Raw genomic sequence first — 20424 nt, forward strand, 5'->3', positions numbered from 1 at the left:
AAAGTTTGTTTACAAAATACATTTTTTTTACACAGTAATGGGGTACCTGAATTAAAACAGGTTACCCAATTTAAGAAGTACTGCACTATATCACACATAGAAATAATAATTAGCTCTAACTAAAAAACAAATGCAATTAGATTAAAAGAAAATTCACTGACTATTATGTACGAAATTAATTTTAAACTGTTAATTTTTCAAATAGAAAAGCCAGGATGGAATGTAAGAGTCTCATGAAAAGGATAGTTGCTACTCAGCATATAGCGGGGGTGCTGAGTCCAGATAGGCACAACAAAAAGGCTGTCAGAAAGTGAGCTATCAACCAACAAGGCCTTTGTCAAAAATAGACAAAACACACACACACACAATTTCTGTGTGTGAAGTTGTGCTTGCATAAATGTGTGTGTGTGTGTGTGTGTGTGTGTGTGTGTGTGTGTGTGTGTGTGTGTGTGTGTTTTGCCTATTTTCGACAAAGGCCTTGTTGGTAGAAAGCTCACTTTCTCACAGTCTTTTTGTTGTACCTATCTGCGACTCAGCATCTCTGCTATATGGTGAGTAGCAACTATTCTTTTCATGATATTGGTACAATGTAAATTGCTTCACAAATTAATAAAGAAATCAGTCAATCAAAATTCTCATACTGACATTTCTTTTTATGCAGTCATAGATTGAGGGACCACTTTTGGTATGCAACAGGTAGATACTATAATGAAATGAATTTATATTTTAAAATAACTTTTGTGAAACGAGATGGCTATTTGAACAACAGATGGACTATTTCACCTTCATTGTCTGAGTAACAAATACTTAGGTCAGACTTAATTGTATTGAAGCAGTTGTATGTTTGTGCTTGGAGGAACAATGCCACCATTTTTCATTCATAAACCAAACTTAATATTAGATGTGTGGCTGGTTCTACAGCAAATGGGTTCTTGCCATACTTGATGACTGCAAAAATATGAGCCTCAATATGTATGTCATTACAGAGGGCAAGACAGGTAAGACAGGCCACCACAAATATATCTAGAATGAGTAAATATACTGATGTGCGGTTTTAACAAAGTTATAATTTTCTGACGTACACAGATAAGTTTTAACAATTATAGCTATTGAATTACAAAGCCCTAAAGTACCAAATATACACAAATGTGTAACTTGGGTGTTTGCATGTGCACTTGAAACCTGTCAGCTTTTGTTCTGCTGTTACAGCAATCAGACAACTTGTTCGTGAACCTATTCCAGCCTTCCATAATGCACATGACAGCTGAGAAAGTGGATGTGGTTGCTATTTGTGGTGAATGTTGCCAAACTGTTACAAGCAGTGATGCGGTTATACTCTGAAAGATTTCCTCATTGTGGCAAGTCTTAATGATCTGAATTTGCAAATTTTATAAAAGAAATCCAAGTAACTTCCTGGCAGATTAAAACTGTGTGCCGGACCAAGACTCGAACTTGGGACCCACGTTCGAGTCTTGGTTCGGCACACAGTTTAAAACTGCCAGGAAGTTTCAAAATCAGCACACACTCTGCTGCAGAGTGAAAATTTCATTCTGAAATCCAAGTAATTTGTAGTATGAACAGTGAAATATGGCAACAAAGAATAAAAGTTCCTGGTGAGAGAAATGCAACTAACATTTCAGCAGCAGCAGCAGTAGTAGTAGTGCCCAATCCTAATCTCTCTATGAGGCAGCTCGTGCTAACGAGCTGGATCAGAAAAGGGAGTGTTCTGTGAATACTACATTTCAATTTCACTCCATTGAATATGTTTCTGGAAATGACTTCCAAAATCGTTTAGAATTCTCTGAATGGTGCCTATTTGAAAGCTGCAAAGTGATGCATTTCAATGTAAGCTTTTTTCCCCCTAAATGGATGAAACTACTGGCAAATCAATACTCAAAATATGCACTACTAGTCAGCTGAAAGTCCACACTGGGTGAAAGAAGTGGATAAGCAACCACCTTGGTCTGCTGTCATAAAATGTGAGGTTTTCAAGAATTGCATCGATGGTCCTTGTTATGGGCCTCTAAACAGACACAAATATTTACAGTTCCCAACAGATATGAAGCCACAGTTACTGGAAGACATACCACTGGGTTTAAGTTGGTCCATTTGGTATCAACACGATAACGCGATCGGTGTCCCACCCATTCTGGATACATAATACAGAACTTCTTAGCAGAATATTTGGAGGTAGTTGCATTGGTAATCCAGAAAACTCTAAATAGCCGGTGGGATCACTACATTTAACATTTTTGGACTTTCAAAAAGACCACATTGCAATTGAATTTTTATTTTTTTTTATCTTTATGGTATGTGAAGTTCAGGTCTCACCTATCAATCCACCAAAGCTGTTCCATGCTACTCGCGAGAAGTCTCGAAATCATACATCTTTCATTTACTAATATGAGGACAATTTTTCTGTGAGCCACATAGCTCTATTTTAGAATGCTTGCCTGGCAATCTGTCCACCAGGATGAATGGCCACCACCAAAATGTGGTCAAAAGGAAAGTACACCCCCTGCAGCACAATATGCATGGTTTTTAGTTCAATAGCTGCTTCACAACTTAGGCCATCTGGATCCTCCCCTCCACCACTAGCTTTTCTGAACTGCACGGATGACAGTTATCTTTACAATACATTCTCCACTTCCAAAATTAACCCAGACTCAACCTACAGTAACCTGATTCCACACTCTTCATCGAACAGTTTCCACCACCTCTGTGTATTCATGTCCCTTTATTCTCATTGTATGCTGCCCATCATCACTGTATACTGCCCTCTGCCAATGCACTAGCCTGTCTTACCCCTTTGCTGCTCTCTCCTTTTCCACTTTTCTATTGCCCCCAGCTTCCTGCTTCACAACCTCTTAATGCTGCAGCTGGTGGCGGTCTTGTGGTGTCTCCAGCTAGTTCCTGCATGCTCTCCCTCCATTTGTACCCTGCTTCTCCTTCCCTGCCCCCTCCAGATGACTGCTTTTGTTCATGTGACAGCTGCATCCCGGTCCAAGCTGCCAGAGATGGCGGCCATATGTACACGAGGTGTGAATGAACATATGAAAAAAGTTTCAGCTGAAAGCTAAATGTGTAACAGTATTTTCGCTGTGCCTGTCTACAACTCAACATGTCATCTTTATGGTGAAATAGCAATCTATCATTTTCCTTATATTGTTGATATTCCAACCTGGAGTTTCCATTGTTTGACATACCTAATCAACATTTTTTAAATGGAAAGTGCACATCTTCTTACTATTCTTATACATATTGCATGCAAAATTTCAGTTATCACTACAATTATAAATTCATAAAACTGATCTTTCATTAAAAATGTTAAAGATTGTTTCAATTTAAAAAAAATACAAATTAAATTTTTTCGGACAAAAATTAGCTACTCTTTATTTGTACTATGTTCATTGTTTTAAATTACAGATGTGGTCACGAGGCAGAGTGATAAGCATAATAAAACCACGAAAAACAGTGATTTTCATGGCACTGAGTACACTGTACAAATGCTGCATTATCATTGCATTTCCTCCTTAATTCACATGCAATTTCCATAAAGACAATTATTCAATATGTGACGTGTGTTTTATATTTAAATGACACAGGTATCCAAACTGAAATGTAGAAAAATGAGAAGATTATGACCAAAGCAAGACTCGTAGCAGTGATACTACTCTCAAATGCTACCGATTGTTCTCTTCTTTATGTACTTCATGATCCACAGAAATGGTCGTATAACATGCACCTTTGTTTAAAATTTGTGATGGCTGGTAAATGAACCCAGACCATCCATGTGACAGGGGAGCATTCTACCACAGAGCCATATGGCCCACTGAAAAATTGTTCAGATTTTAGTGAATTAAAGACACTCAGAAAACTTCAGAGTCGAATTTCTCAAGAATTTTTTAGACTTGAATTAAACTGCTTTCGGGGAATGATATTTGAGCTCCAATTTACACTTTCTATAAATATGCAAAATTATGAAGTCCGATTGCCATGTAGTCTACTTGTAATTGAGACACTAAAATAAGAGGTCTACACTGGAACACTGATAACCCCTGGAGAAATTCTGAGAAATACGGGCCTGCTGATCGGCATCACTTTGTAGCACATATATGTGCTCAGTGCCAACTTTTTGTCCTTTATATGACATTCACAGTAGTGAACACACCAACTGTGGGTGAGTCACATGTATACCTGCATTTGGCTGTGTAAGACAGATGTTAGTTTTAATCGAAATCTGCTTTTACTGTAAAATCTAATGGCTAAATCAATGACGGCTCCTATCAAGTGATGAATGCCTTTGTAATTATATCACCACTTCACAAACCAGAAAATTTAATATTTTCCAAATAATTTACATTTTTTACATAAATCTATAACAATTTTTCGATTCACTTTCTGTTTCTCTAATGGGTAATTTTTTGTGGAACCATCATAATTAATCCAGGCTTGGAAACAACAACTATTGGCATTTTAATCAAGATATATTGCAGGTGGAGTTGTATCAATGTGAAGTCCAGCCAATGATCTCAAAGGCAAAAGAACAATTTGAATTCTCACTACCAAATAGCAGAAGAGCCACTGCAATATTTCAGGTAGGGCGTTCTGTATCTTAGGGGCAGCTATCACAGGCACCTGGTTCCCTATGTCACAGGTGGTATGAATTGAACTTCTGGGGCTAACAACCACAGTCGTATAACTGGACGGACAAAAGCCATCCCAACAAACGCTTTCTTTCAGGTCATGGACAGGTCACACAGCAGAATCGAGATTACTCCAGGGCGACACTCCCCTGTTGATTAATGTCGATGAAAGCAGGCATTTAGATTCTGGGTGAACAGAAAGTGCATAAGAGAAGAGCCAGGGCTCCCACGAACCTTGAAAAACATTAAAATTGGAAGTATTTTCAGAAGAGGGACCAAAAATGTGCAGACAATGATGAAGACCAGTATATTTAAATAGGTAATAGATGAGATGAAAGAGAGAAGCACTGAGATACTAGGAAAAGGAAAGAAACACACCTAAGTGCTTTCATAAAGGATTCGTGGTAGACAAGAGACACAAGAATAGGCTAACTGAAGTGAAGAGTAGGTCAGAACGAATATCAATGCCAAGAATTCGAGCAGGAAACAAAAAGTATACAATATCAAATGGACAGGCACCGTCTCATGACACTAACAGCAAAAGCAAGAAAATAGCAGAGAGCTTCTCAGAGGAGACAGATGATACACTGAAAAGCATACCACTCAGACAAGTAAACGTACTAGTAGGTGATTAAAATGTACAGATTAGAAGGGAGGCCCAACATAAGGGAACAGTAGTCGAGTACTCAGCACACCAGAGTACAAATAAAACTGAGGAAATATTAACTGAAATGTGTTGAGAATACAAAATGAAACTAATGACAACAGACTTCAGGACCATACAGGTAAGAAGAAAGACATGAGCAAACCCATGCACTTGTCTTGGAAAATTCCAGATTGACCAGTAGTAATGGTGGACAAACACTACAGAGAACATAAACGCCAAGTTCAGGAAGAACACCAGAACAGATGTCATGTGCCACTAAATAAAGGATGTACACAGAAGAGAGTCACACTGTCCAACCAGAGACAAAGTGAAACAGGCCATAACCAATCTAAATTAATAACAAGGCAATTGGAGATGATGAGTTAGAGGTTGGAATGATAAAATGGGGAGGCAATAAGATGGTAGACAACACGACACAAGTTATCTGCCAGATCTGGAGGACAAAGAAATTACCAGGATGGAAGAACGCCAATACATAATGTCAGTACATAAGAAGAGGGACAACAGAGGGGTGAACAACTACACCCAATTATCGCTACTAGTGGCTACATAGGGCTTAGAACAAAATGATGGCAGTAACATTTGTGGACTTCATGAGGGCATATGACTCCTTCAACAGACAGACTCTTTAAACGGTTCCTGAAGACCAGAGGACTACATGGTACTACACAAGAACCACAATGGAAATTCTGACCGACACAAGGGTATAAATGAGATCCAAAGGACCACTGTCAGAAGTAATTGATGTCAAGACCAGTGTCAAACAGCAAGATCGATTGTCACCAAATTTGTTCAGCATAGCATTGGATGAAGTGATCAGATAGTGAAGATCAGTAAAAGAGAATATGCAAATACCAAAGATGCACATGGGGGACAAACAGGACAACATGGTCCAAGTAGACTTCCTAGGCAGATGAGTAAGTGAGATTGAAGAAGACCCAAAGTGGCAACTTGACAACCTAGAAGCAAGATAGGCAGAAGAGTACGACTGAGGATTGCCTACAACAACACAAAGGCACGGAATAACCCTTTGGATTGGGAAACATCTGAAACCATCATGCAAAGGGTGAACAAATGTAAATATCTGAGAGAATATATAACAGGAAGACACAAATGTAATGCGCGAACAACATAGATGATGATGTCAGCCTTCTGTTGATCAAAGATCAGATACTACAAGGCAATGGTGAGGGATGCAGTACCATATATGATACAATATCACTAGGAAGTAATGGTACAGAATAACTAGAGAAATAAGAGAGAAAAATACCAATGAAAATAGTAAGCCCTAAAAGACGTGAGAGATGCATGCAAAGACCTAGGGTTGAGCTGTGCTAGAGTATGTGGACAATATCAGGAGAAATGAGGCTGAAAATGGTAAGGTCTGCGGTAATTGTCATTGGAACAAATATAGACAGAATGATGAAAAGTGTGTGGGGAACATCAGGGAGGACAAGAGGAAAGAGAGGAACCAGCCCGGTTGTTGAACTCTGAAAGGAACTGTGGATCAGTGTGGAAGGAAAGGAAAATTTGAGACGCATGTACACATTGACCAGAAGGATAGAGAGGAAAAGCATAGTGTGTTACCAATGGAACAGAAAACAGAATGTACTAAAGATCTTAGAAGCTGAGAGAGTGAGAAGAAGAGAAAAGGTGAAGATGTTCTGGGAGGAGAAGAGGAAAATGTAATCTTTGAAGGGGCAACCTGTAGTCCTACAGTTCCATAACACTAGAAGAACAAGAAGATATCAATGGAATCAAGTGGGGTTCACTTCTGTTGCCTAATGCATTCTGCACAAGACCTTCCAACAATGATGTATTTCTGTAAGTGGAATAGACTTCTCTGCATGTTGTGTAATAGAAAGAGGGAAGTGACTTCCACATGAACTACTACACCTTCTGTGATCCCTGAAGTTTCATAGTGTTGTCAACAAATGGTACAGTTTTTGATATCAATTTTTGACAATTCAAGTTTTTGGCACAGTATCTTGAAGACCGAGCTGATGACGTGTTGCAAGTGCTGCTTGAAGGTGAGCTCGGCTTTGCTTCCAACCGAGTGATACGGCTGGAGCCTACGCAGTGAAATCTTCTAAGACTATCAATTGCAGCATGCGATAAAAATACCTAGGTTGAACTTTGGAATAATGTACTATAAATGAATTTGTCAACTTAGCTGTACACCTTAAACAGCAAAGTTTTCTCTACTTTCTGACCATTCTAAAAATGGAATTTTCCATGCTGCATTTAATGAGGTGTAAATGCAGATCACATGCTGAGAGACGCATACTGCAGCTGAGATATTTCATGGTAATACAGAAGTCGTTCCGCTTTGGCTGCATCTTCTCTGCAGTACAGATTTGTGATGTGATACTGTATGTCTGTTGAGTAGGCAAGCCCTTTGTTTTGTATTGGCAATAATATAGCCACATCTTTGACACTGCAGACCCAGTACTCACAAGTGAGAAAATGGCCTTCCCTACTACATTGTTGGCCTTACTGGCCATCTAGCACTATGGAATGCAGTCGTAGACTCTGGGCTTATAACTAGCATGCCTTTCATTAATATGTTTCAGCATTTGAACATATGCAGTTTTCTGATTTTTTCATCAGAATACTTAAAACCCATTAGCAATACTGCAGCTCACTTATCATTGGCAAAGTCATTGCTTCCATGGTATTCAATTGATGTGAACAAAAGTTCTATAAAGAAACATCATCTTCTGCATAATAGATGCACAACAAAGCAAATGGCTATATAACAGAAAGAGAGATGCTGAATGGAACATTTTAGGCTGTCAAAAGGGCGTGTGCAAGGCTTTCAATGACTACTGTAGAAGAATCTTATCGAAATATCCCTCACAAAACCTAAAGGTATCCTGGTAATATGTAAAGTCTTTCAGTGGCACTAAAGTTGGTGTCCAAACACTCCTGGATGACACAGGAACTGAAATCAGGTGTAGCGAAGCAAAAGCAGAAATGCTCAATTCTGTTTTCTAATGTCTCTTTACAGAGGAAGATGTAGGATTACTGTTCCAGTTTAATTCTCACACCCCAACAATGATGAGTGAACAAAAAACTGTGCAATGTAGTTGGAAAAAGCACAGGTCTCACTTGTCTACAGAAAACACAGCAGAGATCTACACACCATTCAGCATCACTGGCACCAATGTATTGTAGAATAACAGAACATAATTTGTACTCAAATGTAATTAGGTATCTCTAACAGAATAATTTCCTCCATGCCAACCAAGATGATTCAGAAAACACTGGTCATAAAAAATCCAACTTGCACTTATCTCACATGTCATCTCAAAAGCCAGAGGGACACTTTATTCCTTGACTTTCAAAAATCACTTGACTAAGTACCACAGTAACATGTATTATTGAAAGCATGTTTATACAAGGTATAAAACAAACTATGTAACTAACTTGAGGACTTCTTGGTAGGGAGAATGCTGCATGTTATCTCGGATGGAAAGTCATTGCTGTTTATTTTATATATTAATGACCTGGCAGACAATATTAACAGTAATCTAACACTTTTTGCAGGTGATAAAATGATCTACAAACAAGTACTACATGAAAAAGTTCTGTAAATAATCAGTTAGAACCTGGTAAGTTTTCGAAGTAGGACAAAGACTGGGAGTTTGCTTAAATCTTCGAAAATGGACATATGTGCACTTCACAAGCACTACAATGTACTGTCCCCTATGACTACACTATTAATTATTCACAATTGGAGTCAGTCAGCTTATCCAAATACCTGGATGTAACAGTTTGTTGGTATATGAAATGGAATGATCATATATAGGCTCTGATGTATGTAAAGCACGTGGTAGACTTCCATTTCATTGGTAGGATACTGGGATACTATAGTCAATCTACAAATATAATTGCTTACAGAACACTTATGCGAACCATCCCAGAATATTGCTCAGGTATCTGGAACTCATAACTAAGTTCTAATGGGGATACTGCATGTATACAAAGAAGGGAAGAACGAATGGTGACAGGTTTGCATAACTCACATGAGTGTCGCAGAAATGCTTAAAAACTTAACTGGTGAAAGCTTGAAGATAGATACTAGCTACCCCGTGAATGTTTACATACAAAGTAATCAGTATTACGTGAGGAATCTAGGAATGTACTATGCATCCTACATATGGCAACTGTATGGACTACGAGACAAGATTAGCATTAAAACTCAATGTTGTTTCTTACTAATACACAACATAGTTACTTTGTAAGACATAACTTTTTTCTACAACTGGTATTATCATCCTCACTGATGTGCTACAATCAGAACCGCTAGTTAGTATTTTTTAATAATTAAAAGTCTCTCGCTCCCATGCAAAGGCTTTTTGAGTCATCAGTCTTCTGACTGGTTTGATGTGGCCCGCCATGATTTCTCTCCTGTGGAAACCTCTTCATCTCAGAGCGGCACTTGCAACCTAACTCCTCAATTATTTGCTGGATGTATTCCAATCTCTATCTTCCTCTGCAGTTTTTGCCTTCTACAACTCCCTCTAATACCACAGAAGTCATTCCCTGGCATCTTAATACATGTCCTATCATCCTGTCCCTTCTCCTTGTCAGTGCTCTCCACATATTCCTTTACCCTCAGATTCTGCACAGAACCTCTCATTCCTTATCTTATCAGTCCACCTAATTTTCAACACTTGTCTGTAGCACCACATCTCAAATGCTTCTATTCTCTTCTGTTCTTGTTTTCCTACAATCCACGTTTCACTACTGCTGTGCTCCAAACATACATTCTCAGAAATTTCTTCCTCAGATTAAACCTATGTTTGATACTAGTAGACTTCTTTTGGCCAGGAATGGCCTTTTTGGCAGTGCTAGTCTGTGTTGGATGTCCTCCTTTCTCTGTCCATCATTGGTTATTTTGCTGCCTATGTAGCACAATTCCTTAACTTCATCTACTTCATGACTGTCAATCCTGATGTTACATTTCTCCCTGTTCTCATTTCTGCTACTTCTCATTACTTTCATCTTTCTTTGATTTATTCTTAGTTCACATTCTGTAATGATTAGACTGTTCATTCCACTCAGCAGATCATGTAATTCTTCTTCACTTTCACTCAGGATAGCAATGTCATCAGCTAATCTTATCATTGGTATACTTCACTTTGAATTTTAATACCATTCCTGAACCTTTCTTTAATTTCCATCATTGCTTCTTTGATGTACAGATTGAACAGTAGAGACAAAAGACAACATCCCTGTCTTAAACTCTTTTTAATCTTGGTTGTCCACTCTTATCACTCCCTCTTGGCTCTTGTAGATACTGTATATTACCCATCTCTCCCTATAGTTATTCCTATTTTTCTCAGAATCTCACACATCTTGTACCATTTTACATTGTCAAACACTTTTTGCAGCTTGACAAATCATATGAATGTATTTTGATTTTCTTTAGTCTACATTCTATATGCCAATGTGATTAGTCATTTTGTTGCCACTTCCCCCAATGGTTTTAGAAATTCTGATGTAAGTTTATCTGTTCATTCTGCCTTATTCAATATTGAGTTCTCCATAGCTCTCTCAAATTCTGACTGTAATACTGGATCCATTATCTCTTATAAATCGACTCCTGTTTTTTCTTCTAGCACATCAGACAGATCTTCCCCTTTGTAGAGACCTTCAATGTACTCTTCCCACCTATCTGCTCTCTCCTCTGTATTTAACAGTTAAATTCCTAATGCACTCTTAATGTTACCACTCTCGCTGATTTCAGTGCATGTTGTTTTGACTTTCCTATATGCTACCAACAATCATTTATTTTTCGATTTATTCACATGTTTTCTGCTTTTGTCTTAACTTCACTGCACTTGTTATTTATTTCATTCCTCAGTGACTTGTATTTATGTATTCCTCAATTTCCCTGAACATTTTTTTACTTTCTCCTTTCATTGATCAAGTATTTCTTCTGTTACCGATGGTTTTTCACAGTTACCTTCTTAGCACCCATGATTTTCTTTCCAACTGCTGTTATTGTACTTTTTAGAAAAGTTCATTCCTCTTCAACTGTACCACCTACTGAGCTGTTCCTTATTGCTATATCTATAGCCTTCGAGAACTTCAAACATATCTAGTCTTTCCTTAGTGCTTGCATATCCTACTTCTTTGCGAACTGATTCTTCCTGAATAATCTCTTAAACTTCAGGCTACTTTTCATGACTACTAAATTGTGATCCGAGTCTATATCTGCTCTTGGATATGCCTTACAATCCTGTATCTGATTTCGGAATCTGCCCATGATGTAATCTAACTGAAATCTTTCCGTATCACTCGGCCTTTTCCATCATACCTCCTCCTCTCGTCACTTCTGAACAGAGTATTCACTATTACTAGCTGAAATTTATGACAGAACTCAATTAGTTTTTCTCCTCTCTCATTCCTTGTCCCAAGCCCATTTTCTCCTGTAACAATTTCTTCTACTCCTTCCCCTGCAACTGCATTCCAGGCCCCTATGATTATTAGATTTTTATCTCTCTTTGCATACTGTATTACCCTTTCAATATTCTCATATATTTTCTCTCTTCATTCTCAGCTTGTGACGTCGGCATGTATACCTGAACTATCATTCTCATTGTTGGTTTGCCATTGATTCTGATAAGAACAATCCTATCAATGAACTGCTCACAGTAACACACTCTCTGCCCTACCTTCCTATTCATAATGAATCCTACTCCTGTTATACCATTTTCTTCCGGCTGTTGATATTACCCTATACTCATCTGACCAGAAATCCTTGTCTTCTTTCCATTTCACTTCACTGACCCCTACTATATCTAGACTGAGTATTTGCATTTCCCTTTTCACATTTTCTAGCTTCCCTACCACATTCAAGCTTCTGACATTCCATGCCCCGACTTGTAGAAAGTTACCCTTTCGTTCGTTATTTAGTATTTTTCTCATGGTCACCTCCCCTTTCGCAGTCCTCTCCTGGAGATCCAAATGGAGAACTATTCCAGAATTTTTTGCCAATGGAGATATCATCATGACACTTTTTCAGTTACATGCCACATGTCCTGTGGATACATTTTATATATCTTTAATGCAGTGGTTTCCATTGCCTTCTGCATATTCATACGGTTGATCATTGCTGGTTCTTCCACCTTTAGGGGCAGTTTCCCATCCCAAAGACAAGAGAGTACCCTGAACCTCTGTCCACTAGGGTGACCTCTCGTGCTGATTATTAATCAAAATTTAAGCAGTGGTGGGATATGAACCCTGGGCCATGAACATTTTCATTACTAATCAAAGACACTACCCCTAGACCATCGATACGAGACTTAAAATGTCTTAATACGGTATTTTTAGAAGTATCTAAATCAGTTAGTTGCTGTGTCATACATGTAAGCCTGATCTTTGACAGCTTCAGATACTGTTGAGGCAGTGTTGAGTAATTAATAGTTATCTCCTGCCATTTGTTACTGTCAGCAACATTCTTCTTTTTCGTTGATGTCGATGATGTTGAAGTGTCAGAAGAGGGTGAAGACAGTGATGTTGCTTTTGGTAAGAGCTCTCTTTCCAACAATGTGAACTCATTTTTTAATGAGAGCGATTCACGAGGCTGGGCAACAACTGGAGTTGTAGTTCTTCCTGATGAAACTTTACTAGAGTACTGAAACAAACAAGCAGTAAATTACCAACATGCATCAAAATTCCAATCTTTACAGTGTAATCATTGATGATATAAATATAGGTATAGCTCAAGTAACACGGATTTCAGAATGTATTGTGGCAGTAAAATAAGACCCCTAACACTAGATGCTGAGTGAGAAAGTGCCAAACATTCACATGAAAATTTAAAAAGGACTTAGAAGATAAGACACATCAGAAAACCACGCACAGAACTGGGGCATCCAAGGGCAGAAAAACGATGATGACAACAACAAAAATACCCCCATGCCCCCCTCTCCCCAAACACATACTACATGGCTGGACTGACCTTCACATTTTATTGTTCACAGGAATTTGCTTGGATTTATTCGTTCACTGTACCTGCTGTGTTTCTTGTGTTAGTTCATGGGTTAATTTTAGTTTAATCAAAGAGTAACCCAAACGTCAACTGCAAAATTCCCATAAGCACATTACATAACATCATGGACAATTATTAGAGCAGAAACAGAAGCAGCACGAACAGTAATTCCAAATATTACCAGAACAGCAGCAACAGCCACACCGATGAAAAAAATTACAGCAGCAGGTAGATGATATGTGACCTAGCATTGCAACTGAACCATGAAGAAGCATAAGAAAAACAACAAGCTTAAGGTGAGTCAAGAATAATTAGTACTGAATAACACTATTTCAGGCAACATTTTGTGGCTTTCACAGTAGGCGAAGTTAAGTGTTTTCCTCACCCTAAAGTATGGGCCTGACCACCACAGCATATTACTATGCCACTACCAGTATTGTGCTTTAGCTTCACTCTGACTTTTAATACATTTATAGAGGGATAATTTAGTGTGGACTGCAAACCATGATGCAACCTGGCATAAACACATACAAATAATGGCCGGAGGCAACAACAGTAGTAAATGACAGAAAAAGTTCTAGGATCTGGCAAAGATTGGACTCTGTACTTTTGGATTTGCAATTGATACTTAAGCTAGATACTGAAGCACATGCTTACACAATAGTTAAGTCTCAGTTTACAAAGGGCCTTTTTCTTGCCCAGTATATATATCCAGAAATCCTCCACTTCTTTAAGAGCTCATAACTGTTGGTAGATTTTACTGTATCGCCATTTGGAGAGCTTTGTAAGTTCATGAAAACTTATTCTACACAGAAATCCTATAAGGTATCAGGAAGTCTGCATTTCCAGCAATGTGGTGATTATCCAGGAAAGTCATACCTAGCATTAGTGGTCAAACTATGGTATCTTACTCATGAATATACATTCAAAGGAGTGAAAGCATAATAGTCTAATGTTGGGCCACAAATTCATGACACAGGTGAGGATAAACTGGTATGAGAAAAGTATTGTAACTTTTGGACCTCACTCTGGAAGACACAATATCAATATGAAACTTCCTGGCAGATTAAAACTGTATGCCGGAGGGAGACTCGAACCCGGGACCTTTCTGGACAATATCAATAGCCCACAGATTTGAAACAACAGAATAAATGGATCAATACATTCAACTAATCATGGAGGCATTACAGTTTAATTATCAGTATCAATCATCTTAAGATTAATCAGCATCTTCAGATTCAACTTATCAATGTCACAACTTTCTTACAGAGACTATAAACTGCAATTGTGTCATGACTGTTTCTCCAATAAAAACCAGCTTAAGTGCCCATATTACTGTCCACATTATTCAGCATTTGATAAACAAGTCTGTCTTGCCTACTCTGCCATACCAACCAGGTCAGGAACAGTTGCATGTTCCATGACTCATTTTACATTCACATTGCAAACTAATTTGTAAATATGACTACATGCTGAATATTTATAAGGTTTTTAATGTGAGTTAGTAATTTCTACCCACCACCCTTTAGACACTTTAATAATAGAAATTGTTCTACAGAATAGGAGTTGTAAAGGAGAAAATTTTAGCTGCAATATTGTGTACCACTTTTTGTGCCGAAGACAAACTTAATGTGGAGTAATGACTGTCATTTTTACTTCTGGTGTGGCACTTACGTACATCGCTGTTCCTTTTGAATTTAGTAGATTATTTACAGAAAACTTCATGTCGAAATAAATATGTCGTGAAGCAGTAGTCAGAAAGTCCAATCTCAAACACAGATGTCTACAAGATGATGATGGGTGAGCACCACATATTATTCTTACATCACATCTTTGGGCAATGAAGACTTTCTTTCTTAAATATGAGTCACCTAGATCATTGTTCTGTATGACATTATGGAATAAAGACATGGAAAATATGTCAAGTTATTGATTTGTCTCTCCCCAAGATTTGCATCGATTTTAAGTACAAAGATGGGTGAACTAAGCTGTTTATGGTATTCTAGAATGTGCTTTTTTCAGTTAATTCTTCATCGATATGGACACCTAAGGATTTTGAAGCTTCTGCCCACCCTGTTGATTATTTCTTTTCTGTTTCTGTATAGATGTTTGGATTGATTACAGTACTAGTATAAAAAGAAACTAATTCTGCTTGTTGTACATTGGATGGAAGATTGTTTACGTGTATGAGAAACAATAGTGGGCCTAAGATTAAGCCTTGGGAAATCCCCATATGTGACTGATTTCTTGCCAGTCAGGATTACACACACAGACCATATTGATTAAATTACTAAGCACAGCTTTCTGCATTCTTTTGTTGGATATGACACTACCCATTGGTTGGCTATATCATCACTCCCATAAAACTTCAATTTATCTAGAAAAAGTCTGTGATTCACACAGTCAAATGTCATACATAGGTCACAGGACATACCAACCGAAACTATTTTATTATTCAATGGTCGCAAAATTTGGTGACAGAACATGTAAATGGCATTCTTGCAGGGAGAAGTCCTCAGATTTGATGTGCTCAAGTCATTGAAATTGTCTATATGGTGATGAAGGTTGGGGTTTCATGTACCACACCTTGCAGCCATTCACTCTGGTAGGCCGTCATTTGCAAATAAACAATGAAAAAAATTTGTAATTTTGCATAATGTTCTACAGCCTTAAAATAGACAGTTATATGTACTGAGCTGTTGTAGCAAAGTGGTTACCATATAAACACGGCTTGCAGAATGTTGTGGGTTCAAATCTTGTCAGGTGCCTCAAAATCTTTTAATTTTTCAATCTTTATCAAATTGACCTTGATCACTCTCTTTATTCAATTGACTGGTTTAACTGTATTTTTCTGGAATTTCTAACCCTTTGTCAACTCATTTTAATCACTGTATTAATTAAATACCCCCCATGAACCGTGGACCTTGCCGTTGGTGGGGAGGCTTGCGTGCCTCAGCGATACAGATAGCCATACCGTAGGTGCAACCTCAGCGGAGGGGTATCTGTTGAGAGGCCAGACAAACATGTGATTCCTGAAGAGGGCAGCAGCCTTTTCAGTAGTTGCAGGGGCAACAGTCTGGATGATTGACTGATCTGGCCTTGCAACACTAACCAAAACGGCCTTGCTAAGCTGGTACTGCGAACGGTTGAAAGCAAGAGTAAACTACAGCTGTAATTTTTCTCAAGGGCATGCAGCTTTACTGTATGGTTTAATGATGATGGCGTCCTCTTGGGTAAAATATTCCGGAGGTAAAATAGTCCCCCATTCAGATCTCCGGGCGGGGACTACTCAAGAGGATGTCGTTATCAGGAGAAAGCAAACTGGCGTTCTATGGATCGGAGTGTGGAATGTCAGATCCCTTAATAGGGCAGGTAGGTTAGATAATTTAAAAAGGGAAATGGATAGGTTAAAGTTAGATATAGTGGGAATTAGTGAAGTTCGGAGGCAGGAGGAACAAGACTTCTGGTCAGGTGACTACAGGATTATAAACACAAAATCAAATAGGGGTAATGCAGGAGTAGGTTTAATAACGAATAAAAAAATAGGAGTGTGTGTAAGCTATTACAAACAACATAGTGAACGCATTATTGTGGCCAACATAGACACGAAGCACACGTCCACCACAGCAGTACAAGTTTATATGGCAACTAGCTCTGCAGATGACGAAGAAAATGAAGAAATGTATGATCAAATAAAATAAATTATTCAGATAGTGAAGGGAGACGAAAATTTAATAGTCATGGGTGACTGGAATTCAGTAGTAAGAAAAGGGAGAGAAGGAAACATAGTAGGTGAATATGGATTGGGGGTAAGAAATGAAAGAGGAAGCCGCCTGGTAGAATTTTGCACAGAGCACAACTTAATCATAGCTAACACTTGGTTCAAGAATCATGAAAGAAGGCTGTATACATGGAAGAACCCTGGAGATACTAAAAGGTTTCAGATAGATTATATAATGGTATGACAGAGATTTAGGACCCAGGTTTTAAGTTGTAAGACATTTCCAGGGGCAGATGTGAACTCTGACCACAATCTATTGGTTATGATCTGTAGATTAAAACTGAAGAAACTGCAAAAAGGTGGGAATTTAAGGAAATGGGACCTGGATAAACTGAAAGAACCAGAGGTTGTGCAGAGTTTCAAGGAGAGCATAAGGGAACAATTGACAGGAATGGGGGAAAGAAGTACAGTAGATGAAGAATGGGTAGCTTTGAGGGATGAAGTAGTGAAGGCAGCAGAGGATAAAGTAGGTAAAAAGACGAGGGCTAGTAGAAATCCTTGGGTAACAGAAGAAATATTGAATTTAATTGATGAAAGGAGAAAATATAAAAATGCAGTAAATGAAGCAGGCAAAAAGGAATACAAACGTCTCAAAAATGAGATCGACAGGAAGTGCAAAATGGCTAAGCAGGGACGGCTAGAAGACAAATGTAAGGATGTAGAGGCTCATCTCACTAGGGGTAAGATGAATACTGCCTACAGGAAAATTAAAGAGACTTTGGAGAAAAGAGAACCACTTGTTTGAATATCAAAAGCTCAGATGGAAACCCAGTTCTAAGCAAAGAAGGGAAAGCAGAAAAGTGGAAGTAGTATATAGAGGGTCTTTACAAGGGTGGTGTACTTGAGGACAATATTATGGAAATGGAAGAGAATGTAGATGAAGATGAAATGGGAGATATGATACTGCGTGAAGAGTTTGACAGAGCACTGAAAGACCTGAGTCGAAACAAGGCCCCGGGAGTAGATAACATCCCATTAGAACTACTGACGGCCTTGGGAGAGCCAGTCCTGACAAAACTCTACCATCTGGTGAGCAAGATGTATGAAACAGGCGAAATACCCTCAGACTTCAAGAAGAATATAATAATTCCAATCCCAAAGAAAGCAGGTGTTGACAGATGTGAAAATTATCAAACTATCAGTTTAATAAGTCACGGCTGCAAAATACTAACATGAATTCTTTACAGACAAATGGAAAAACTAGTAGAAGCCGACCTCGGGGAAGATCAGTTTGGATTCCGTAGAAATATTGGAACACGTGAGGCAATACTGACCCTACGACTTATCTTAGAAGCTAGATTAAGGAAAGGCAAACCTACATTTCTAGCATTTGTAGACTTAGAGAAAGCTTTTGACGATGTTGACTGGAATACTCTCTTTCAAATTCTGAGGGTGGCAGGGGTAAAATACAGGGAGCGAAGGGCTATTTACAATTTGTATAGAAACCAAATGGCAGTTATAAGAGTTGAGGGGCATGAAAGGGAAGCAGTGGTTGGGAAGGGAGTGAGACAGGGTTGTAGCCTATCCTCGATGTTATTCGACCTGCATATTGAGCAAGCAATGAAGGAAACAAAAGAAAAATTCGGACTAGGAATTAAAATCTATGGAGAAGAAATAAAAACTTTGAGGTTCGCCGATGACATTGTAATTCTGTCAGAGACAGCAAAGGGCTTGGAAGAGGAGCTGAACGGAATGGACAGTGTCTTGAAAGGAGGATATAAGATGAACATCAACAAAAGCAAAACGAGGATACTGGAACGTAGTCGAATTAAGTCGGGTGATGCTGAGGGTATTAGATTAGGACATGAGGCACTTAAAGTAGTAAAGGAGTTTTGCTATTTGGGGAGCAAAATAAATGATGATGGTTGAAGTAGAGAGGATATAAAATGTAGACTGGCAATGGCAAGGAAAGTGTTTCTGAAGAAGAGAAATTTGTTAACATCGAGTATAGATTTAAGTGTCAGGATGCCGTTTCTGAAAGTATTTGTATGGAGTGTAGCCATGTATGGAAGTGAAACATGGACGATAACTAGTTTAGACAAGAAGAGAATAGAAGCTTTTGAAATGTGGTGCTACAGAAGATTGCTGAAAATTAGATTGGTAGATCACGTAACTAAAGAGGAGGTATTGAATAGGATTGGGGAGAAGAGAAGTTTGTGGCACAACTTGACTAGAAGAAGGGATCGATTGGTAGGACATGTTCTGAGGCATCAAGGGATCACCAATTTAGTACTGGAGGGCAGCGTGGAGGGTAAAAATCATAGAGGGAGACCAAGAGATGAATACACCAAGCAGATTCAGAAGGATGTAGGTTGCAGTAGGTACTGGGAGATGATGAAGCTTGCACAGGATAGAGTAGCATGGAGAGCTGCATCAAACCAGTCTCAGGACTGAAGACCACAACAACAACATTAATTACATTATATTTTCCCACATTACTCCATTTATTACTTCTCTTCCCCATTTTGTGCATTTATTTATAATCCCTCCTTTCTTTGAAATCTTCAGCTGTATTATTTTGCCCATGGTGCAACAGGAATTTATGTTTTAAATATCTGTGTGATGACTACGAAGCAAAAAAATTTATCTATTGTAAAAAAACATTTTTGACACCACTGCACAGTCAATGTATGTAGATTATTCTGTCTTGTTTTTTATCTTATAGACTGGCATTTTCAAATGCTTAAATATTGTGACGATTAAATAAAAATAATTAAAATCACATGCAGAAAGATTACAAATGAAAACTGAATGTTACGAAGAAAAAATAAGAGCAAATGAAAAAGTTAATGCGATGAGACATAGGATTAGAAATTTAAAAAAATACATTTGAAGTAATTAACTGAATAAAAATTATGATCAAACTCATATTGACAACTATTTAAAAATAAAAAAAAATTTTGAAGCACCTGACAAAATTCGAACCCATAACCTTCTGCATGTCATGCACATATGCTAACCACTATGCTACAACACCTTTGTAAACAGGACCGTATTTTAAGGCTCTATAGTATATCACAAAATTATGAAATTTTTTTTGGTCAATTACTTGGAAACAAGGGCTTATCAGAGTGAAATACCTGGGACCCTAATCTACATCATCATATAGGTTGTAGATTGTATTTTACTGGTCCTGTTGTCTACATAGCAGCTTATGCATAAGACATTGAACAAGTCAAGTTATAAATATACAGGTTGAAAGTCATTTCAAGGCATACATATTTAAGCTTAAATAATACACTTTACATGTAAATATTTATATAACACATTTCATAAATTTAAATATTCTTCAATGGAGTAAAAGCAGTGATGCTGTAAATATGAC

The 20424-nt window shown here is 38.1% G+C and overlaps 1 protein-coding gene across 2 annotated transcripts in view; it reads right to left on the reverse strand.

Moving 5' to 3' along the window:
• Window positions 1-20424, reverse strand: part of LOC124781001 (protoheme IX farnesyltransferase, mitochondrial) — a 271734-nt gene that overhangs the window by 27009 nt on the left and 224301 nt on the right. For both annotated transcript variants that reach the window (XM_047253822.1, XM_047253823.1), the window contains exon 3: window positions 12691-12961. In XM_047253822.1, the coding sequence (XP_047109778.1) occupies window positions 12691-12961 (271 nt within the window). The remainder of the gene's footprint in view (window positions 1-12690; window positions 12962-20424) is intronic.

Source organism: Schistocerca piceifrons, chromosome 1 (genome assembly GCF_021461385.2).
Source record: "Schistocerca piceifrons isolate TAMUIC-IGC-003096 chromosome 1, iqSchPice1.1, whole genome shotgun sequence".
NCBI classification, from domain to species: Eukaryota; Metazoa; Arthropoda; class Insecta; order Orthoptera; family Acrididae; genus Schistocerca; species Schistocerca piceifrons.